Genomic DNA, 24,597 nt, shown 5'->3' with positions numbered 1-24,597 from the left:
CTTTTTTTGTTCCAAAGATGAGAAACAAAATAAAGTCTAGAACATGAATACAAAATGGATTCTTAGCCTAACCAACTTTTTCACCTCACCATGTCCCACCTAAGTGATACTTTGTAATTTGTTCCTGTGAAACAATTTTTTATTTAAAGTCTGTTAAAGTTCATCCAGTCAAAGTTGAATTCAATTCTGTCTTCATAACAAACTACAATTTTCAGGCATGACCCTCCCGGGCTTTTTACCCTGTATTGGGATATTTGTGGTTACATCACTTCATCTGTCAATGCACCAGGTTTCCAAACAGCTGGTTCCAACTCTCTCAGCTTGGCTTCCGTGAACTTGAAGTACTTGATCACAAGGGACAGAGCAGTGCCCAGCAGCTGTACACTTACTAGCTTGGAGAAGGAAAAAGCAGGGATCGGGAATGGCTTGCTTTGGCTGTAGAGACACACACACGCTTACTAGCACACACAAGGGTGGCACCATGGGACCCTGCAAGAAAAAGGAGCCACCCTAGCACAGGAGGATATTGGGAGCAGTGCTCAAGGGACCAGCTGATTCTGCAGGAAAGTAAAAAAATGTTTTTTTCCACAAAAGGTTTATTGAGCATAAAAACAAAGAACAATAACAGTACCAATAAAACAAGGAACTTCAGTAAAGATATACAAAATGTTGAGGATCTCAAAAAAAGAGCAAACAAATACAATGTTCAAACCCATAAACGGGTAAATGCATATAACAGCCAGGAGGGCTGTGGAGAAAGAAACCAATGAAGGTGTCGTAGATGGGAAACTATGAAATCCCCAGGTAAAGGAAAGATGAGAAATAACAGGGTAGAGAAAGGATAAAGGAAAGGAACAACCGAACAAAGAACAACTAGAAAGAAGGCTAAGGGGGATAATAACTAAATCACAGGGAGAAGCCTGTATGTTTGTGAAAGGTTAAGATGGACTAAAGCGTCAACAAAGTTATGGTCAAAACGTGGATTTTGAAAGTGGCATATCCAAGGTTCCCAAACTTTGAGTAAGCTTGCGTGGGTGTCATTTAGGATGGCCATCAGTTTCTCATTAACCATTATCCATTGCAGTTTTTGCTTGACCTCCTCAAAACTCAATTTTGGTCGGTCTTCCATGATTTAGCTTTAAGCAACTTAGTAGCGGTAAAGACATGACAAGTTAAAAGGCGTCTCCGTTTAGGCATATTGGAAATAGACTTATTAAGGAGGGCTTCACACGGGTCTCTAGCAAGATCTACGGAGACCAAGGTCTGGAGGAGATTATAGACCCTAAACCATAAGTGTCTGGCCCCCGAGCAGGGCCACCATATATGATACATGGAGCCCCTCTCTGGGCAACACCGAAAGCAATGAGGTGAGTAACCTGGGATAAAGCTAGCAAACCTAGTCTGAGTGTAATACCAGCGATAAATTACTTTTATAAAAATTCTCCAAAATTAAAATGTTCCTAGAACCCTGTCCTGTGGCCAAACAGTCTGCCAGTCTTCAGAAGAGATGGGGGCACCCACATCAGCTTACCATTGAGATTGATATGGTCGTACAGGAGGTTCGGTCTGGGAGTTCAAACGGGTATAAACAAGAGAAATCGACCCAGGACTATAAAGGAAACTAAAACTTTTACACATCAAGGTGCAGCATCCATTGTAAATGATCCATTGTAAATGATTAAAAGATCCTGCTACATTCTGTTTACCCACTGTCTTTTAATTTTTAGCAGTGTTGCCAGTCTGCTGTGCAAGCTCCTTCAGTTGGCTGTAGGGCTGCCTATTAGGGCCGATCTAAAATGTCCATCTTAATTGCATGCATTTTCCCGAACCAAGACATATTAATGGATTGCCAAGAGTCCAATTGCACATAAATTTTAGTCAGAAGAAGTCCATAGATGCACGGTAATACGTCCGACAGATCTTTAGAGATAGCTACCAAATAAGAAATGGATCGAGATTGCCATTGAATGGAAAGTTGGCTCGCAGTCGAGAGAGATATTCAAGGCCTCAGCATTGGACAAGTTAATTTTGAAGTTGCTAAAGTCTCCAAATCTACGGAACTCCAAGAACAGGGAAGGCAAGCTAGTGTGAGGTTGCTGAATATACAGGAGTAAATAATAGGTGTACAAAAAGTTTGTGGTCACCCAAGGTAGTCAAAATCCCCATGATGGAAGAATTCTGTCAGCCTGCACCAGATATTCAATGACAAAGAGGAGTGGGGAGAGGGGCATCCCTGCCTGGTTCCATTAGAGATGGCGAGAGGATTGGATTTGCACCCTTTACCATAACCTGGGCCGTCTGGACTGTGTAGAGAGAGAATCCTAGACAATAAAACAGGGCCTACCCTAATCTGTACCAAAGATAGACGAAAAAATTCCCTTTTTAACCCAATCAAAAGCTTTTTCTGCATCAAAACAGAACAAGCACGCAGACCAGTCCTCCGGACATGAGACAGAAGATGAATAGACTTAGTCGTGTTGTCTCTTGCCTCCCTACCCTGGATGTAACCCACTTGCTCATTATGCACAATAGAAGGGAGCTGGAGGGCCAGACGGTCAGCAATGAATTTAAAATAAAGTTTCACATCTCCATTGAGAAGGGAGATCGGCCTATAGCTACCACAGAGGGACAGGTCTTTCCCAGGTTTGGGGATGACAGTGATAGTTGCTTCTGACATCTCAGGGGGTAAGGCATGCGAGTCATCCACAGAGTTAAAGTTGCGCTGCAAAAGGGAGTTGACTCCGAAATAAAAATCTTATAGATACTTGGGGTAAAGATGTCAGGACCTGGACATTTACCGGATTTCAGGGTTTTAATTATGCAGGAAATTTCAACCTTCGTGAAGGGTGCATCAAGAGATTCAGAAAAATCGCCGGCAAGGTAGGAAGAGCCGTGTCCGTAATATATTGTTGCATTGAAACCATGTAAGGGGAAGATAAGTTCAAAGCAGCAACATGTGGTAAAGTATACAGAGTTTCATAGTAGGAACGAAACACCTCAGCTATTTCTGTATCGAAATGGAGTTTACGGTTATGCAAAGCTGAAATTGGGTGAACAGGAGCACATGTTGTTCTAGGGTGCAACAAACGGGCCTCCCACACTTTTTAGCCGATTCGTAACATTTTGAGCGAGCCCTGTCCCCGGCAACAATGGAATTCTGCCCAAGAGGCCAAGAAATTCATGCCTTGTATTGGACAGGTCAACTAAAGTAGTAGGTTGCACTTATGCACTGCTTCAAGGAGCACTATTTTGTTCGCCAAAGAAGTAATATGGGAGGACCTTTCCCATTTGAGGCGGGAACCATGTTGAAGGAAGAGGACACATTTTGGCGCCAGCCATTGGGTGAGGGGATGAGTATCGTCCCGGTGATGGTCATGAATAAAATTGGTAATGGCCTGTGAAATTGCAGATCTACAGACAGGGTCTAAAAGGAGGGCATCATTTAGTCACCAGGTAAATTCCCTACGAGACCGTAACAAGAAAACCAATCGATGAGTAACCGGCGCATTATCTGACCACAAACTTAGTCCGATCTTCGAAGAGGGGGCTGAGTCCAGAAGGGAGCGTGAAATGAGAAAGTAATCAAGGTGGCTAAGAGAGCCATGAGAGAGAGTAACAAGTATAGTTCCTATCACCTGGGTGCAAAAGTCAACTAGGTGGAGATGGGATAGAGACCGCCTAAGTGGAAAGTTGAGATCACCACCCAGAATTAAGTTTTGATGTCCAAAGGATTCCAGCTTGAAGACAAGGTGGGAAAGGATCTGTACCCATAAATGGTTAGAAAAAAACACATTAGCAAGAGTATATAAGGTGCTGTGGATTTTAATTGTAAGTCAAATAAATCTCCCTAAAAGATCCATCTGTTTCTGTACAATGTCGGATTGAAAGGATCTGTGGAAAACTATAGAAACCCCCTTGGCTCTAGCGATAGGATTCAGGCAACTAATCCAGGTGGGAAAATACTTATCAGGAATCTCTGGAAAGTGACCTGACTTAGAGTGCATTTCCCACAGGAAAAGAATGTAATTTCTTACAAATAAAGTTTTTATTATTAGTTTAGAAACATAAAAGACAACTTCACATACATTTAACTGAGTCCCAAAGTCTTAGAGAATGGGACGTAATCGGGCTAGATATGGGTGGTCTCTGTTTCGGGGTTAGCAGCCGAAGTGGAACTCACCAGCCTTGTCTCCAAAGTCACCCAGGCCGGGGTCTCAAGGACCGAATTATATTTTGCTAACTGTCCAATTTGTGCTGCCAAGTAATACTTGTGTAAGTGTGGAACTGCTAACCCCCCCTGAAGTTTTGGGAGAGCGTGCGTCTGGGAACTCTAGGTTTCTTATCCCCCAAATAAGGGGGAATATTTGCGATTGTAGCTTCTTCAAAGTAGGGCTGGGGATTGCGACAGGCAGGACTCTAAATAAGTATAGAATCTTTGGTAACAGCGTCATTTTGACTGCGGCTACCCTACCTAGCCAGGAGAGTTGATAACTGGACCATGTTTTCAGCATGCGCGACAACTTAGCCACCATCTCGGGGTAGTTAGAGGTATATAAGGAGTGATATGAATTTGTCAGCTTAATACCCAAGTATGGAAGGTGGGCATCGTGCCAGGTGTAAGGGTAGGTATTGCGCAGGGAGTCAACCACTGGATAGATCTAAAAAATCTGAAGGCTCTGGTCCGTTTATTGGGGGAATTCAGGCCCTGCACATTCAGGCTCAATAATTTAAGAGGCATGGGGTGTCACACAACAAACGTGCCAATGGTACTTACCAAACCCAAACTTGCTTGGATGAATCAGTAGCTTCTGCCACACCGACGTGCAGTCCGAACTAGGAAGCTCGGGGCAAAGAGAAAGGGGAGGAAGGGAGGAAACACAAGGGTAGGGAGGACAGAGGACATGAAACATGAAAACGAATATTAGAACCTGAGGAGTATATCCACTACTATCCTGGCTCATTGGGCAGTCGGGTCCGACTGGCACAAACTACCCAAGGGGTCCAAGAGATGGGGAGCACAGTGACTTGCTCCCCAAGGGGTCCAAGAGATGGGGAGCACAGTGACTTGCTCACCCAGGCAAATTTCAGAAAAATAACATTCTCCTCAAACTATGCATATTAATCTGGTAACCAAACAACATTAACATTTAACTAATAATACTCTTGCGGACATGGTCTGGATGGGAGGACTGAGGAGGTCTAAGGGACGAGGGGACAGTATATTGCTCAGCTATCATAAACAGCACTGTCCCAAACGGGCCAGGCTCAATCCAGGGGGGGATAGCGGCAGAGCCGTTACGCCTGGTGGCTAGTGTACGTATAGGCACCCAAAATGACTGGGGATGTTATTGCCATCTTAGCAGAGGCCCGGGCCATCGCCTCGTCAATGGGTTGTTGTTTACCCTTCTGAGGGTTGCGGGCGCCCGAGACTGACATCGTTACCTGCTGCAGGGTGTCCGGTAGGGTAAGTGAGAAGATTGGGGAGCGGGATGCTCCGTGCTATGCCGGTAAATGCCTGGGTGAGCCGCGGAGCAGTCCTAGAAGGCTACCTCCATCGGCGGCTTTGCGCATGCGCTCCAAGAATGTAATTTCTTTGTAAAAATTATATAGAATCTGATGCCTTTTTTGGGGGACATTTAAAACCTTTACATTTTAGCGAGGAAAGTGACACAGCAAAATAGCCATTGAAAGTTATCCGGAGAAGAGTGGCAAACAAGTATAGCCTCCCCGACAGGGACCAGAAAAGAAGAGGTTGAAGAGCAAAAAGACAAATGGAGAAAATACAAAGATAACACAAGAGGAATATCCAAGAAGACAAGACAAAGAGAACAAATCTCATCTAGTGGTAGAAAACGTTGTGATAAGTTATATGTACTACAGCTAAACCATCTATCACACAATACATTGCAGAGAAAAAAATGACCCCCCCCCCCCCAAAAAAAAACAAAAAAAAAACCCAGCACTGCAATACCTGGGGGGGGGGGGGGGGGGAAGACATCCCGCTACAGTGGATCCAATGTAACAGCATATAATAGCAATGAAACAATGGCAAAACCATTTTAAAAAACACTATATACATATGTGATGGACTCCATTTATACCTCGACTGGATATCTCCTTCTTAAGCCTGTTCCCTGGGTGCTGGAACCAGAATCAAGGGAATATAGTATGGGCTTACCCCAAGAATCAGACAACACTGACTTTAGAGGTGAAACATGAACTGGTTTATTGAAGAAAGCACACAGTTTATACCTCACAGAATCAGATTCAGAAGAGTTCAGTGTGTTACATTGACCAATCCCCTCCCCTAGACAGCCGGGTGCCGCATTGGAATTCCTTAAGCACAGACACTCTTTGACCCTAATGAATGTCCTTGATCAGATCATCCCAAACAATGGCCACTCCAGACAGCCTGCTGCCTTCACAAAATATGTTTAGCAGAGATGGTATCCAAACAAGATGGAAGTCCGGATGATTCAAATCAAGTCAAATAGTGAAAAACCCTCTCTCTAGATAGAATATTAAATAGAAAAACACACGCAGCAAACAAAGTTCTCCGGGGTAATACATCTCTGCAGCCCTAGGTCCATCACAACATACACAGGGAGTAATGTCAATAAAACAAACTACAGCAATAAACTGGCGTTCAGAAACAAGTTTCGGAAGGCATCAAGATCCAGAGGCAAGGGCATGCTAGCACGAAATTTCGACAAATTGGGTTAGAACAAGCAGGAGCTTCAGAATGGAAAGTATGACTGGATTCCTTCTTGTGCCGGGCTGACTGCCAGGCATAGCCAGTGGAGAAGCCCTGAACTAGTGGATATAGTGGCCAGTCAGGAAGCAACACCTGAGGTAACTTGAACTTTATGAGGAAGTTAGGGAGATCTCCAAGCTCACGAAAAATGGCAGAATTGCCCTCATGTCGGGCAATGAACAGGAACGGATATCCCCAACAGTAAGTGATGTCCTTGAAACGCAGGCCTTCCAGGAGTGGTTTAAGTGCTTTCCGTAGAGTGAATGTATGTCTGAAAAGGTCAGGCAGCAGAATAATGGTAGTCTCATTGAATAAGATCTGATCCTGCGATCTCGCTGCCCACATGATTTCTCTGGTTGGTTGAAAATGGTTAAAGTGGCAGAACACAAATCAATATAGGGAAGACATTACAATACAACTCAAGACGAAATAGTAAGGAGGGCCCTGTCAGTGAGAGCTTATAGTTCAGTCCGATGAATCAATTCATCCAGTTCACTGAAAATAATCAATTCAAAGGAAAGATTCCTTCACTGGACATTACTATTCCACACAGCCCGATGCTTTTAGGAGACGGTAGGATGACTTCAGAGCAGGGGAAGCATGGAGGCATCTTCCCATCTCCACCCTCCGTTCTGCCTATAGCCGATCGCCTATGCCCCCTATAATGGTTGCTAGCATCCAGTGGCTGGAAGCAATAGCCGGCCTGCTATTGGGTATTTTAAATGTCAGAAGCCAATAGCAGGCTGGCTATTGCACACACCCACTTCCTGATGTCAATCAGCAGAGGAGGACCAGAAGGAGAACTTATACAACTTTCCTAACCAATAAACAAATTCAAATGAACCACCAAGCCATGTGATTAGACAGTAGTTCCTATCTGTGTTGAGCACTACTGAGACAAACTACTGTAGTACGGAGTGGTTTTGTAGACTTTACCTATATCCTGTTAATCCGTTAACAGCATCCCTCTGCAAGTGAAACAAGCTCTTTTCAGTGGAACATTGTTAAGCTAATAACATTTTTATGATGATATTCCCTTATTGGCAAGCAAAAAAGCCCTGAATTGCAACCTGCTATGGCTGTGATATTGGTCTGTCAAACATTAGGGGAATAGAAAAAAAAAACTCATGGCAAGAGATCCATATTTACTTAATTTCGGACAATTTGCAAACCTTCTTTTTTTTTTTTTTCATAAGCACTAAAGCTGCAGATCTACAAATTGCTATGCGAGTATATGCTGTGTTCTACAGTCATAGATGTTCATTACAAGCCATTTGACCACATGGTTTGGAAGCCATATTGAATTGGGCAATATTTTGCAAGCAACTTCATCTCTGAAACCATTTTATCAGAATAATTCAAAACTTGGCACATATGTCCAGGGCGACCTCTTCTACAATGGTTGTAAAAACAGGTCCACTCCCAAAATCAATATGGTCGACACAAGCTAATTACTTTTAGCATTGCAGCAAATTGCATAAACATGCATTTATATCACTATGGAAGTAAGTTAAACATATGGTAACTCAAAATCATCACTGCCAAATACAATATGGGTTCAAAATGTTACCAAGGTCGGCAGCCATTTTGTATTTGAAGAAAAATGTATAATTCATGATATCATGTCCATTTGTAGAGGTCTATAGAGAAATACTGACTCCAGTGGCGTAACAACCGGGGGGGCACTTGCCCCGGGCGCAGGACTGAGGGGGGGGGGCGCCGTCATCGTATGTCATGGCAATGCGAAATTTGGCACACACCTCCACGGCCACTTCCCCTACTAAAGGTTGGTCATCGAAAGTGAATATCAACATCAATATGGCTGACGCAAGCCAATCACATTTAACGTTGCAGCAAATTGCACACCTGTATTTATAGCACTACTGAACTATCTTAAAATTTGATACACATAATTACTCGGCAACATACGTGCAAATTTTAATATAGATGTGAAAGGTCAGTGGACAATTTTGAAAAATATTACAGTTCGTAAAACGTATTAAAACGTATGTGGTTGTAAAGGTCTATTATGAATAAATAACTTTGCTTTTTATCTCTCTAACTACAATATCTTTTCCTGTACTATAACCAGACTCTAATGCTTGGCCATCTTTATTGCTGCTTGCAGCTATATTTTTTCTTACTTTTCCTCTGGTGTGCTGCTTTTATAACTGGTATGGCTACTGCTCATATCTAAAAAGGGTGATTGACTACTATTATGAAAATGAAACATATTGGATTTCAACTGTTCTGCAACCTTCTGGTTCTTTCAAATCTTCAAATGAAAGTGAAAATTCCTTATAAGTGGTAAATTTAAAACAATTGTAGAGAACTGGGGGTGGATAACTGATGTATAAAATATATGCTTTGTACACAATTTAGCAAATGTAAATGTGTTGTTTTTATGTTATTTTACAGGCCCCAACGTGGACATACATATCTTGTGCTGTTGGCTTATTTATTTACCAGTCCTTGGATGCCATTGATGGGAAGCAAGCAAGGAGAACTAACAGCAGTACTCCGCTAGGAGAGCTTTTTGACCATGGGTGTGACTCTCTTTCTACAGGTAGAGTTTTTGTTTTCTTGTATTAACTAGGGATGCACCCCAATTTTGTCTGCCGTAAAATGTCGGCCGAAAATGGTACTTGGGACAAAATGTGGACAAAAATTCTGTGTTATTCTCTCCTCCCCGCTGGTCGCCCGTCTGTGTCCCGTCCGATCCCCGCTGCTCTTTCCTGCCTGTGCCAGCAGAGGCAGCGAGGATCCAAGGGGACAGAGACCGGCGTCCAGCAGGGAGGAGAAGGATTCGGGAGGCTGAACGGGAAGGAGACGGCTCAGGATGCCTTGCCATGCGGTGTGGGGGAGGAGTCAGCTGTCAAGAGGCTGAGCTCTCTGCCCGCACCTCCCGCCTCTGCCTCCTGCGACAGTAAGTGAGGATGGAGAGTGGAGAACAAACACTCAGCGATCAGTTAATCGCTGAATGTAAATAACTGTAGACATAATATGCTACTGTGTCCCCAGTTATGAATGAACAGGAAGTACACTACAGCACTTCCTGATCATTCATGATTGTGGACTTAGTAACTTATACTATATCCACAGTTGATGAATGGGCAGGAGCACTCGGTATAGATTCTTCCTGGTCATTCGTAAAATTGGCTGCAGAATAAGAGATTGAGTACTCTGTGTCCTCAATCTCTTTTTCTATTTTAAAAGGGATATATCAGGGGTCAGTTTACACCCCTGGTATTTCCCCAAACAGTAAAGTAAAAAAAAAAACATTTTTAAACAATTTTAAAAAAAGTTGGGAAAACAAAGCTTAATTTTTGGTTTCAGCCTGACAAATTTTTTATTTTCAGTTTCGGTCTAAAAATTCTATTTTGGTGCATCTCTAGTATTAACATTAATTCTTTAATAATTTTTCTTTATTTCTTACCTGACCACTCTGTGGTCAACCTCATAGTTCATAACAGCACAGTCAAGAATGATCAGGCAACTTTGAAAGGAACTGTAAATGCATAAAGCTGGACTGTAGGTATATATAAAAGACTCAAATTATCAAAGCTATATATTAATGAATAAATAAAAAATATATTTTTTTAAATCCAACTATTATAAGTACCTGAATTTGACTGGGCATCAGCCTCCTGCAATGTCATGCACACCAGTGTCTTGCACAACAATGTGCTGACAAAAAACAAGCTGAGTAGAGAGATTACCTCATTGGTCTGCTGCTACTATTTTTTACTGTCCAGTCAGCAGGCATCCACCTTGCCTATACAGTCTAGCAGCACTGCATAAATCTCAGAACTAGATGGACAGAAATAAACCTACATTTGCAGGTACAACCGCTCCCTTATATCTTTTTCATCTGTTTATTTAGCAGTTTGCCTCCAGTTTATCTTTAGCAGGGAAATTTGGGGAAAGGAGCGGGCTTAACCCTTGTATTTGTTCATAACTGTCCACAGTGATAATCTAACTTACCGTATGTTGTAGGTTTATCTGTGCATTTGATCAACAATAGTATTTGTATACAGCAAAGAGATCTGTGGCCACCTTTTTTGTTTTTTGGTATCCTGTTTTAGTTGCTGAATTCCATACAAGGTAATGGTGGCATAGATAATACTATTTTCCTATTTCAAAAGCCCCCATGGCACAGCTCATCATTTATTGTCATTGCAATGTAATGAATAATTGATCTTGCTATTCCATCTACTAGTCACTGTAAATAGAGCACTTTTTGCTCCTTCTTTCCTGTCACAGCTCTCTGACCATCCCTAGGGCTAGCTGCTATAAAACAAAACTCTGATCTGTAGTCTTTTTTTGGTTGTCTACCGGGATTGTTGTATCCGCCTTTCCTAATTGGCTGGAATTATTATAGCTCTTTCGTTCATTGAAGGACACAGTGGGGACGAAAATCATAGATCTGAAACCACTGAGTCATAGCGACTGCCTGCAAGAGTACGACGCTAGGCAAAGAACAGCCTAAGGGGCAGCCCCTGCTGGTAGCCAACCCCCACCTGCCCACCATAGCCTCAGTTTTTTTGCCTCGTTCTGGCGTTAGGACCTAGGACTCGGTGCTCTGATTCCTTTTTAGTAGTTTCCTTTTTTCTTTTTTTGTTTTCAGCGGATCTATAAGCAACTGCCAGCTGGATGACTGCCATGATCGTGCACGTGAGTGCACATGTACTCTGTAGTGGTACATATGACTGGGGGTCTCTGCTGCTCAGTCACAGTGTCCCATGCGGGCTTGCGGCGTCCGGGCTTTGGCCTGAAATGTAGTACATAGGATCGGGATCTCTGCTGCCAGGTCACAGTACCCGCTGTGGTAAAGAAGGGCGCCTTTGTCTATTGCTTTCATCAGTCTACCTGGTGTTGGCCATAATGGTATTGCTGGGGACTGTGATGCCTTTTTAAGTGTTGCTGCCTCTCTGTTGGTATGTGGGGGCTGGGACCTGCGTCCGTGTGGCGTGCACCCCGTATCGGGCCGTTCATGGGAGGGACAGGATGCAGCCGTATGTTGTCATACGCACACCCGAACTGCACATCGGTGGCAATCCATCCTGACTGTGTCCGAGTATGGACACCCGGATGTGCAGTTTGGGTGTGCGTATGACAGCGTACGGCCGCGTCCTTCCATAGGGAAGAACAGACTGCTACACACAGCACCTGTTCCTCCCGGGATTGGCCCGATACGGTCGTGCACGCTGCACGGAAGTGTACGGCCTGAGTTAACGCTGTGTGAATGAGACCTAATAGATTTGTGTTTCTTAAATATGTATTCACCCTTGCCATTTTAGAATTTCGATCTATTTATACTGTTGTGATGTGTTTAGAGATGCAGGGGTCGTCATATTGGCTTTTACTTCACATCCTGTGAGTGGGTTGTTGGAGTTACCGAAGATTGTTGTGTTTTGAGATTTGTTTTTAATTGCTGTGATTAAGGCCCACGTATAGGGCTGAAGGTAGATGGATGTCACCAGCACACCACAAGTATTGTAGTCCAAAGTGCGTGTTTATTTCAGAACGCCATGTCATCAGAACTAGCGATTTTCGGGCCCGCGCAGGGTCCCCTTCATCAGGCTCAGCAATGACATTGTGCTCAAGAAATCACATAACATTATATAGACCAACAGATAAGTGAAATAAACCAGTCGGAACATTTGCTGACGTCATAATGACGTCATGCCCGCCAAAACAGTAAAAAGTAAACAGCTGGATATTGAAAATAGACAACAGAAACCACTTTAAAGTTATGGATGATAACGATAATCAATACTGTTATCACAATGGAAATTACATCTTGACAAAATGAAACTAAGCATTACCTCGAGGGAAGAAGTCGGGCACCGCTGACACGGCCGTGATAGTAGACCCGTCCAGCATTCGCTTTTTTGGGTGCTGCACCGAATGGATCCTTTCCATATAGCAATCTCTCTATAATGCATTTTAGGGGGTTGACAGAGACCAATGCTGAGCACCACGGTTCCAGCCTGGATATTATTATAGGCGGTTGAGCGGTTTTGATTTGTTTGTCAGCCCACAGGGCTAAATGAGGAAAAACTTCGGGTGTATGGCCAGCATTTGTGAGTGGCTTTGGCAACATTTCAGTCTGCTACTGTTATGTCATTTTTGGTGTATATCAGTTTTACTGTTTCTGAGGAATGATTTGTTTTGTTTGAATTCACTACTTTGAACAGTAATGCTAATTAGTTATTTACCATAAGTTGGCTTAGGCCTACACTAATCAGTTTTTTTTAAATCTTGTTCAGGTAAAAGGTGAATGTGAACATTCTGTCATTTCTTTTCTTTACAGTGTTTGTGGTTTTGGGAACTTGCATCGCTGTACAGCTTGGTACACACCCAGACTGGATGTTCTTCTGCTGCTTTGCAGGCATGTTCATGTTCTACTGTGCTCACTGGCAAACATATGTATCTGGAATGCTGCGATTTGGGATGTAAGTAGCTATATAGCAGTCATTTCTTGTACTAATAGCAGCCATTTATTGTACTAATGACTAAGGCCTCATTCACACTGCCACGCATATATGCGCGTACATGCGTATTGTAACATATGCAGCATATGCAAATAAATGTCTCCATACACATAGCTGCATATGGAGCCGTATATTTGCATAGTGTAAAAATACGCAAAAATAGAATGGAACCGAGATGCGCCCGGGCAGCGTATTTCGGCGTAGTTTTTTATGCGCATGTACGCACGTACACGCGTACAGTTCATTAAAATTTCTATTACGAATGATGCATTCTGGGATTGCTCGTACATACGCGTATACGCAATATACAATATTGCTCTTGAGTTGTGTGTGAATGAGGCCTTAAAGTGTTTTTTCTTTATCGCAGCTAAATTGGGATTAGACCTATTCTATATCTGTTGCATGTTCCCATTGACATAGCAGAAATAAAAAAAAAAAAAAATGCTTCTTGCAGTTTAAATTGCATTTACGGGTTAAAATTTATTTTCTATTTCTTTCAAATGTTTTGGGGGGGCTATGAGGGATGTTGTCCATTCAGAGGTGGCTTGTCCATTGAAGCTTATCAGATAAACACAATCCTCAAATTTCTGTCCCAAGACTTTCCCCAAGTGACATTTGGGCGAGTGCGAGTACAGACTTTCAAACACGTTCCTTTGCTTAATGATCTGTATTGGAGGGCAGGAAACACATTGGTCTAAAAGACCCTTGATGTCTACATAAAGAGAACCTGTCACCTCCAAATACATAGTGGCTTGTTCGCTCCTTTGTGATAGCAAAACTTAAGTGAAAAAAAAAAAGATAAAGTAAAAAATAATAAAATGTGATGGGTAAAAAAAAATTAAGATTAAAACCAACCCTGCCACTTAAGGCATGCAAGTGTATGTACCGTAACTGAGTGATTGTTCTCTCCAGACCATGATTTGGACCTCGGCTCAATTAAACTTTTATTCACCAGACCTCCTTATATTTTAAATCACTACCCCTGCAGTAGATTTACCTGCCAAATGCAAAACTAAGTTTCCAGTTCAGAAAGGCTATTATGGATATTAGCTGGTTTTACAGAAAAACCTTCAGAATGACCATGACCACTGAAAACGTAAATGTTTTTGTAAGCTGCTTTTTATATACATTCAGTGGCCAGTATATAAGCTACGACACCTTGAGAGAAAAAAATAATTTCCCAAAAGACACAGTACTGTGGCATGGTACTGAATAAAAGGACCTAATGATGATTGTTAGTACCAGCTGATACCATGGACCATCATTCATTTAGCTTTAGAAAGTTACCAATTCTGCTAATAATATGCACATCCCAAGGTATTTTTTTGTTTTGTGAAAGTAGTTTGTAACTTTAAAAGCTGTGCAAATAAACCCCAAAGCATAAAATATCCGTATGCCAAACCTCCCATAATCCACCAGATGGTCCCAATTGCAATGCAGGATAAAATAAGCTTACCATTTTCTTTGCTGTGAAAATAAAACACAGGTGCCAATGCTGCATAAGGGATGACAGGTAAAAAGCTGCAGCACCTAATGAAGCTCATTTCTGGTTATGTCTTGTATCAATGGCTTTTTTTGGTGAGTATTTTGGGATAATTAATTATTTTATGGTTAGACAAGTTTGTGGGATAACAAAATTGACACGGTTAAGGACCATTTAACAACTCCAGCTAAAATTGAAGCTGGCAGTTTTGTATTGTATTCTTAATGTAAGCAAGCATTCCTCCTTAGAGTTACCTACTGGCCCTCCGAATATCAACAGGCTATAAAAGCCTACATCAAATCTGGCAAATATTGGGTGTAAACACTATAGGTGTAAGATGCCTATTGCAAGCTACTCAAGATAAGCCATGTCAAATGGATTGATTCTTGAGTAAGCCGTGATGTTGAAACATGTTAGCGACTGACTAGACATGGGGAGGAATGTGAGGTATGTTTTTCCTTAAATAAAGATTTTATCTCCAGTGGAATATCCCAGAGTGCAGCTCTTTTTGGACTTGTATGAATAAGCCATTAATTTTAAAAAACATTGTGTCATTAACATTGACTTTCCGTTATTACCGTAGTATAGTTCAGTACATAAAATCCAGACTGTTGTTTTTTTTCTTGCCAGTCTGAGGGGCAGGTCAGGGATTTTCTGTAATCTGTATGTTTGTGACAGCTACCAGTCTATTGATGGCTTAAGATTTATAACGCGTGGCCCAAGGGTAGAGACTCTGAACATTCTTCAAACGCATTAACTATATATTTTTTAATCCTGTAAGAAACTAACATGCAGACCAGGACATAGGATCTGTTTTTAGAAAACCACTTAAAAAAATTCTGGGATATAGTAAAGTGGATTTTAACAGAATCTTTAACTTCACCTCTTTATGATAGGAATAATAATGCTGCTTGCATTTGTTAAAAGGAGAACTATGAGGTGAGTGCTTTTCACTCACCGCATAGTTCTAGCCGACCTGTGACAATGAGACTTTCACAGGTCGGCTTAGTAGATCGGGAGGTGAGCGAACACATACCGGCGTTCGCTCACCTCTCGATCCTGTCACGGCTCTCTGCCGTGGCAGGGGAGGGGCTGTATTCCCCCCTCCCCGCTCCGATCCGCCAGCGCTGACTGGCGGAACGGACGGGGGGAGGGGGCAGGTACAGCTGGCTCTGCCTCTAGATAGGCAGAACCAGCTGTCAGTCACGCAGCTGGGCGGATCCCGGCACAATTGTCGGGATCCGCTTCAGCTGCGGCGTCTCAGTATGCTCGCGGTATACTGCGGCGTCTCAGTATACCGCGAGCTACAGCTCGCGGTATACTGAGCCTAGGGTGACGGGAGGACGCTAGTTTGTGTCCTCCCGTTACCGTAAGGAGAACTATGGGGGAAAGCCTTAACCCCATAGTTCTCCTTTAATATTAAAATGTTAATGTTGGCCAATATATCTGTTTCTGTGCTCATTTTGCAGGCATCACTATTTTAAATGGCCACTTTTAATTCATGTGTAGAAAAGAACAGCAAAAAATATTGGAATATACACTGAGTGGCCAGATTATTATGACCACCCCATTAGTACTTCGTTGGGCCACGAGATGACTCCACAAGATGACTTCGTTGGGCCGCCTCGTGACTCCACGAGATGTTGAAAGGTGATGTGAGGAATCTGACACTGCACTGTTGCCCTTCTGTTGTCTTGTACCAGTCTTGCCACTCTCTGTTCAGCCCTAACATTGACTAGTCGCTGACGGCCACAATTCGCACGTTCAGACCCAGATTTTCGGCTGACAGTCCAGTCTTTAAACACTTTAACAACAGCTGCTCTTGAACATTTAACGAATTCTGCTGTTTTGCTGATACTCGCTCCATGGCTTGAGCGCCAACAATCATCCCACGTTCAAAGGCTGTTAAATCGCGTTGTTTACACATATCTTCAGAAAAAATCACTTCTACTGTCATGGTAAACAACCTGCTTCCCTATTTACAATGGTCTGGCCCTCTAGCAACTTCAGCGCAAAATTATAGCTAATTTGCCTACAAACGTCAGGTGGTCATAATAATCTGGCCACTCAGTGTATATGTAGTGAAAATGTATTGTTTTTTCTCTTTTCGTTCATTGAAGGATATAGCGGACATCTTCAGATCTTGACCATTGGGCTATAGCACTATCTTCGGGAGTAGGACACTAGTCACAAAACAAAAGCACAGTCTAGGGGCTGCTCCTGAAGGGTGGCCAAACCTCCTCACAGCTAGAGGCAGCTCAGTTTTTTGCCTAGTGTCAAATAGTTAGGACCTAAGCTCCTTGCTGGGAATCTTGGTTCTCTTTTTTTTTTGTGCAGGGAAATGTTGTTTTTCCTTCCTCTTCTGTCTTCCTGACCTTTTAATCAACAGCTACGCTTAGTGACAAGCTTGGTAATATAGATCCTTGTAGTCTCCCCAACTCAGCCATCGAGTGCAGGCAGATCCTTAGATACGTGCGAGGTTGGCCGCGGCAGCCCTATCCTGGATTTGGGAGCAGCCTGTGAGTGTTCCTCACAGGGGGTCCTGTCGTGGGAGTTAGCATTCTCCATGATTCATGTGATGGTAAGTACATGGACCTTCCTTTCCTCCCTTGTTATGGTCAGTGGCTGAAGTGGTCGAAGGGTACCCTTCTTCTCCCTGTTCTCCTGTGCTTTGTATGCAATGTGTGGTCTGCTGGTCTTCCCTATCACTTTATTGGCTTATAGGGGTCACTAGCTAAGGATATTGCACATCTCTCATGGTGGGTGTTCCCTATTTGGGGTTTGCCCTGGTGTTAGCACAGCTTCTGCTAATTTGGCCTGGTGCAGGGTATGTTTTGCTGCAATGCCCTGGCAGCTGCAGTTTCATGTGCTGCAGCTGCCGTGTGCACAGTACTGTGGCTGCCGGAGAACCAGGTCTCGGTCTCCGCAGCCTTTCTGCGGGCACTGACTGTTGGGATGGCAGGCCCTGGCCTTTCTGAGACCCCCGATGCCTCATGCAGCTTCAGGCGGCCACGGCCGTCCACTGTTTCCTGGTGCAGCCACATTGGATGGCCGTTCTGCAGTCTCTGGCGACCAGCCTGGGAGCTCCAATGCTTCGTGTGGCCTCTCTGGCGGCTATGTGTGTTCTCTCTGGGGAGAGTGGGGACAGTTCTGCCTGAGCTTATGTTGTGAAGGTGCTGCTCTGACGACTTGTCTTACACAGGCTCTTTTGTCTCTGCCTCTCGTTTTCAGGGTTCAGGGCACCAGTGCAGCTCCTCAATATCTGGTAGCGCGATGCAGTCCGCAGCGCCCATCTTTTGTTTGGTCTGGCCCAGGGTGGTGATTTCTTAACCCTACTCCAGAGGCATGTTCAGTTTCTTAGCCAAGTGCTGAGTAGCAGTTCTGCAGCACTTCAGATCACTGCAGCAGCTTCACTGAACGCTTTGGCTGCAGTGCTAAGCAAAGTGGCGGAGGATAATATTTGTGACTAATAAATATCATTTTCCAACGAATATTTAGTGTGCTTGTTCACCAAAACATTAAATTGTAGGTTCCCACACTGAATTGGGATTTCCTCCATCGTGGTTCAGGCAACTTTTACCCAGCGCTGCCAGGTGTTCCCACAGTTAAAATGGCCACTGGTGAGCTTTCCCGACTTCTCCATCACACTCAGCGCTCTGCATCCACATTCACTTCCGCTGCGAGTGCTAAGTCAGAGGTGCTGAGCACTGACTTGCAGCACAGTGTTCAGCGGCGGTTTTCTAACCCCGCACTCGTAGCGGTTGAGCAACTAAACACTCCTCCGGTGTGGGGACACAAAGCCAGGCATGTTTCTTGTGCAGACTGCTGCTATGCACAGGGATGCAGATATTTCTGATCCTTCTGCCTGGTTCCCATTGGGCGGTACGCCCTACCTAAGGATCAGTTGTACCCTTGTGGCTGCGTCTGTCCCTTCCTCCCCTACTGACTTTTGTGGCCTTTCCACCCCTGGGGACCTTTAGGGATCCTTGTTTTTGCAGCGGCGCATGCTTTGTGAGGTGCTGCATTTTCCCTTCGCTCTGGGGGTTTTCTTCCTATGGATACGGAGGCCTCTCTCTCTCACCCACCCTTCCTTCCCTTATGGGTTCCGTTCCAGAGGTCTTTGGGATTTCTGGGCATTCTATCTATTGCTACCCTTGCTCTGCTTAGTTCTAGCCGAGAGCTGTCCCTTGTGGGCCATTTTAGCCTCAGATGCACACCAGAGTGGGCTGTCTCTCTACTTAACGATGGTCTGATCAGTGTTCAGTATGTTTGTACTGCTTTGCTTGCTGTGGGGTCCCTGTATACTGGACTCATCTTGTAATTATTCTTTGCTTTCTCCTGTCACCCTGTGTTGTTCTGATGTACGGGCTTCTAGTAGGTCCTGTTGGACCTTCCATGTTCGTTCAATTTTTTTTTATTTTCATAAATTCACACATTAAACGTAAATACAACATAGTATTCTAGATCCATCAGTGTTGCATGTATAAACAGAATTAACAGAATCAAAATCAAGGTGTGCAATCATATAAGCCCTATCGGGCTACCAGGGAACATTCCAATAGGACCTTCCATGTTAAGAGGACCGCCTGCCTGGCACTGTTCTTTATGTTCATCTAAAAAATCACTGGGAGGTTTGGGCATCTTCCTGCTTGATTTGGGGAGTAGGGGGACATCTCTGCAGGTAGTTTCTCTTATTCCGCTTCACACGTCCCTCATACCCAGGGTGTCCCAGTTGGCAGTTGTATTCTCCACAATCTTTGACCTGTTAGGTCGGTTTGTCCTCCCCTAGGGGAATGGACTGTTGTTTTGTCTGGGGGTCCAGGTGGTATTCTTATTGGATCCTTCTTGTGAAGGGTTTAGCACTTGGGCCTACCTCTCTTTATGCTGTTTTTTCCTGTCTGTGTTGCTGCACAGCACTGTAGCCTTCCGTGCTGTTCTTGAAGATCTTAGAGCTACTCTCTCTTATCCGATAACCTAAAGAGGGCACCGGCTGCATTTTGAAGCTGAAGGTCCGGCAGCACAGTGGCTTTGTGGTTAGCATTTTTGCCTTGCGGCACTGGGGGTCCTAGTTCCATCTCCCGGTCGGAACGATATCTGCAAGGAGTTTGCATCTTCTCAGTGTGCTTGTGTGAGTTTCCTAAAGGTTCTCCGTTTTCCTCCCACGCTCCATAGTCATGCTGTCTACCTCAGCCCTGCACGTACTCATATGTGATAGGGACCTTGGACTGTATGTGGGTCCTCACATCTGTACTACTCACATTTTTTTGCTGTGGGTACAATACACTGAGTTGGGGACCTTCCTTTTGGCTGTGTTTGCCAAGGTATTGGAGGGTATGCTAGCCTTCCTATGCCCTAGGATACTCCCATATGAGATACCAGGTCAATCTCTAGTAGGGGAAATTTGACTCAATGTCTGACTGACAGGTGGTGTGGGCAGTTCGGACCTTATGAGGTTTTGGTTGGTATCCGCTCCTTCAGGAGTCAGAATGGGTATCAACATTGCGTTTGGATTGTCTGGATCTTATTCTAGCCCTGCTTCAAGCAGAGTTTTCTTCATTTTCCCCTGCATCTCCTACTTGTACTCTATGGTCCAGGAGCCGTCCAACTTGGTGATTCCATATGACTTCTGGGTCTAACTTTGGAGCATTTTTCTTTCCTCGGTTTCTCAGGATGCATGCTTCTCCTATTATCATCATGGGCCGTACTCATCAAGTCTTAGGCTTGCTCAGCTTTGTGACTTGCAGGTAGCATGTTCTACCTAGGCTTCTCTGGTGTGGGGCTACGCTCTCCAATGTATTTTCTGCAGGTCCCCTGGAAGATGTGGGGATAGTTGCAAGCCTCAGCGGCTGGGGTGTAGTGACCGGGCTGTGGTCTGATTTACGCCATTGGACTGGGGAAGAGTTCAGGTTCCTGATCACTCTTTTGGAACTTTGAGCGATCGGTCTTTGTCTGCTTCATTGGATGGATCTTCTGTGCGGGCATTCAGTCAGGGTTCGGTTGCACATTTCCTTGCCCGGGACACATGTCTATCATCTGGGAGGCGCGTGGTGTCGCCTGCTGCACTGGAAGTGTCTCAGTAAGGGTCTGGATCATGGGGAATGAGCCCTACTCCCAGGGGTGTTTATGCAAAGGTAGGGGATCTGGATCTTCTGGACTCCCTTCTTGATCGAAAGGTGAGTGGTTTGTGTCCAGGGCTCTGGTTCCCTTGGTGGATGCTTGGTGGCGAGTGGTTGTGTATGGGCTCATTTATGTGTTTCCTAACCTAAAGCTTATTTGTGGCTAGTGCGGCAAGTGGAGGTTGAAGGGATTTCATTTTTTCTGGTGACGCTGAATAATCTCGTCATCCTCCTGTATGCGGACCTGATGCACCTGGTCGCAGATATTCCTTGGCAGCTCCCCCTACGACCAGATCTTCTGTCACAAGGCAGAATTGTAATCCTTCTTGCTGTCGCTTGCCTTTACAGTGTGGCTATTGCTAGTCAGGTGGCCCAGGATAGGGGGCTGTCTGACTCAGTGGTATATTCTATGCCTAGGGCATATGAGACTATTGCTTGTTTTCAGCATCCATTGACTCCCATTCCTTGGCTCATACCATTTTGCAGCAGTCCTCCTTTGAGCATGAGTTATCCTTTTTGATCTTCTCGCCGGAGTTGGCCTTTGGATGGCCATCTCCTTGGTCCGGCAGGGTTCGCTAGTGCATGGCTTGTTTTGCCTGCCTCTGCTTTGGCTTGCTTAAGGGCAAGGTAGTTCTCGGACGGTTTTTCTGCCTAGGTGATGTCTTTTTTCACCTCTCGGGGGGTATTGTCCTCCTTCCTTTGTCTTCCTCGGGCAAATCTCGTATGTTGGCCCTCCTTGCCTTGATGTGGTTAGTCATGGGAGTTTCACATTTTTGGGCTCTGTTTTGCAGATTTGTTAGGTAGCCACCTGGTCAATGGTGCATGCCTTTCTTCTTTTTATACAGGATGTTGTTGCTTCTGTAGATGACTGTTTTGGCCGCAAGGTTTTTGCTGGCGGCCGTTAAGTTGTGAGGGTGCCTCCTTTTTCTTCTGTTTGGTTTCCCACCCCTCATTTCTCACTGCTTTGGGACGTCCCTTCCGTAAAATGAAGATTCGTCTGTGTCCTTCAATGAATGTAAGAGAAAATAGGATTTGTTTAACTCGCCGTGAAATCCTGTTCTCTGAATTCATTGAAGGACATGGCTCCCTCCCCTCTGGAGTTGTCTGTGCCTTTTTGTTGCTTCTCTACTGCTTTGTTAATAACTGAGATACCTCTAACAAGTGGGGGGTTGAGCCACCAGCAGGGCCGTCCCCAGGACTGTGCCTTTGTTGTTTTTTCTGCCAAGCGTCCTAATCCTGCAAGTGACATATAACCCTTCCGTAAAATGAAGATTCGGCTGTGTCCTTCAATGAACTCAGAGATATGGATTTTACAGTGAGTTAAAAAATCCTATTTTTTCATGGTAATTCCTTTTCATCCAGCCTTGAGTCATTTACTTTTTTTTTCTATATTGGTTTTGGATGGAGTAGGGGAGATTTAAAACATATATATTTTAGGTAATTTGCTGTCTTTATATTCTTGGGGAGATTTCCACTTACTCTCTGTCCTGAAGCCACAACATGAAGTTAGGCTAAATCCCCCAAAGCAAAGAGGGATCCCCTTCGACAGTTGACACCAGAACAGTGTTCCAATTGGAAGAGTTAGCTTCCTGTGTTATAGTGACAGCTGTGAAATTTTGGATTTCCCTACACTTCTCAGGGACAATGGTTATAAGCACAAATCGTAAGGCCTGGTTCACACCTGGGCGTTTTACAGCGCGTTCCTACACGCTGTAAAACGCTCAACATGTGAAAACCAATGATTGCCTATGGGCATGGTTCCCACCTGAGCGTTTTACAGCGCCTAGGAACGCACTGCAAAACACCCTACGCCCAAAGAAGTACAGGAGCTTCTTTGTGGCGTTTAGCCGCGCGTTGCCATTGGTATTCCCGAGTGTGGATCGGGGTTAACAAAGCGGTAACCCCGAGCCACACTCGGGAATACAGCCTACAGGTCTTACCTTGTACGCGATCCCCGATGTGTCTTCGGCGGCTGCCGACTTCCGGGTTCCGTTCCTTGCGAGCAGCTGCATCGCAGGGGGCGGAGCCGGCGGGAAGTTTAAAAGTGAAACTATTTTTTTAAAATAGAGAAATTAAAGGGGAAAAAAAAATCATACCGCCAGTGAAACACGTGTTTCACTGAACGAAAAAAACAAGCTCAAAAACTAACATTAAAAAAACGCTCAGGTGTGAACCCAGCCTTAGGGGTAGGATGTCCCTAACGGGGACACCAATAACAGTAAGAACTTTTGCAGAGGTTATTACTCTTCCCCCCCTCTACCAAAACTTTAAAAAAACCTTTGCCTCTACATAGACTTTGTAGCACAACAAAGCTCTCTAAAATCACATTGATCAGAACTGCATATTTTTTGTGACACCCTACACCAAATTATGGGTTTATTTACCCTCTATAAAGTATGAGCCAAGGAATGGGAGTCAATGGATGCTGAAAACAAGCAATAGTCTCATATGCCCTAGGCATAGAATATACCACTGAGTTAGCTCTGTAAACATAACCTAATTCCACAAATGCTAAATGTTGCGTGAAATGCATGTACTGTGTATCTTAGCTCACCACATTGAGCATCATTTCCTTCCTCCCTGTTTATGCCAAATAATCATATTGTATCAGTAGCTGTTCAAGAAATACGGGATCATTTGAATTCTTGCAGACACAGTTTGCAGCCCTTACGTAAATTTTTCTGTGTTTAGCATAAGGTATTTTACACAAGATCAATTTTCCCTGGCTCTTAAAGTGTATGTAAGCTGTAATCTATTTATCAGTATGTCTGGCATCATGCCTTGTTGTACAGTTTTCTTAAAGGAGAACTATGGGGTCAGTGTTTTTCCCCATAGTTCTCCTTAGGGTAACGGGAGGACACAAACTAGCGTTACCCTAAACTCCCGTTACCCTAAACTCAGTATACCGCGAGCTACAGCTCGCGGTATACTGAGACGCCGCAGCCGGAGCGGATCCCGACGTAGATGACGGGATCCGGCCAGCTGCGTGAGTGACAGCTGGCTCTGCATATCTAGAGGCAGAGCCAGCTGTACCCGCCCCCTCCCCCGTCCGTTCCGCCAGTCAGCGCTGGCAGATCGGAGCGGGGAGAGGGGAATCCAGCCCCTCCCCCTGTCATGGCAGAGAGCCGTGACAGGATCGAGAGGTGAGCGAACCTGGTAGGTGTTCGCTCACCTCCCGATCTACTCAGCCGACCTGTGACCAGTCTCATTGTCACAGGTCGGCTAGAACTATGAGGTGAGTGGAAATCACTAATCTCATAGTTCTCCTTTTAAGCAAATTGTTTTTGGGAATCTATTGCAAAGTTCCTTACCTTGACTATTTTGATTTTGTCAGTAACAGCACTTCCTGTTGCAGGCTGACAAGACTAAACCACTGCCTTGCAATTAGCAGCAGCATGTGTCCGTCTGCCCTTTTTGTGAGCTCCTTTGGTTGGGTCTATCACATAAGCAGCCCAAAGGCCAGCTGAAGGGGCTTGCACATGGTAGCTAATTAGAAAGCAGTAGTTTATTGTTGAGAACTTGCATCATGGACTGCTGTTACTGGCAGGATCTCCAGGTAAGGAACTTTGCAACAAATTGAGAAATTAAGCCAATCATACTGAAAAACAGACACACTTTAAGTCTCTCGGCAAAACTGAGTTTCTATCATAATGTTGTAGAAGAAAGCTTTTGGTGATAACCAGGAATTATTGAAAAGTTTTGTTTCAGAACTTAAAATGCAGAAAGGCACAGAAAGGTTCTTAACCT

The 24,597-nt window shown here is 44.3% G+C and overlaps 1 protein-coding gene across 1 annotated transcript in view; it reads left to right on the top strand.

Annotated features, from left to right (window-relative positions):
* Window positions 1–24,597, top strand: part of CEPT1 (choline/ethanolamine phosphotransferase 1) — a 53,458-nt gene that overhangs the window by 16,832 nt on the left and 12,029 nt on the right. The window contains exons 3-4 of the mRNA XM_018576794.1: window positions 9,173–9,320; window positions 13,071–13,212. Of these exons, the coding sequence (XP_018432296.1) occupies window positions 9,173–9,320; window positions 13,071–13,212 (290 nt within the window). The remainder of the gene's footprint in view (window positions 1–9,172; window positions 9,321–13,070; window positions 13,213–24,597) is intronic.

This window comes from Nanorana parkeri, unplaced genomic scaffold, assembly GCF_000935625.1.
Source record: "Nanorana parkeri isolate BGI_ZX_2015 unplaced genomic scaffold, ASM93562v1 scaffold77, whole genome shotgun sequence".
Taxonomy (NCBI): Eukaryota; Metazoa; Chordata; class Amphibia; order Anura; family Dicroglossidae; genus Nanorana; species Nanorana parkeri.
The sequence above is the reverse complement of the archived record's forward strand: the minus strand, read 5'-3'. Positions and strand labels throughout refer to the sequence as shown.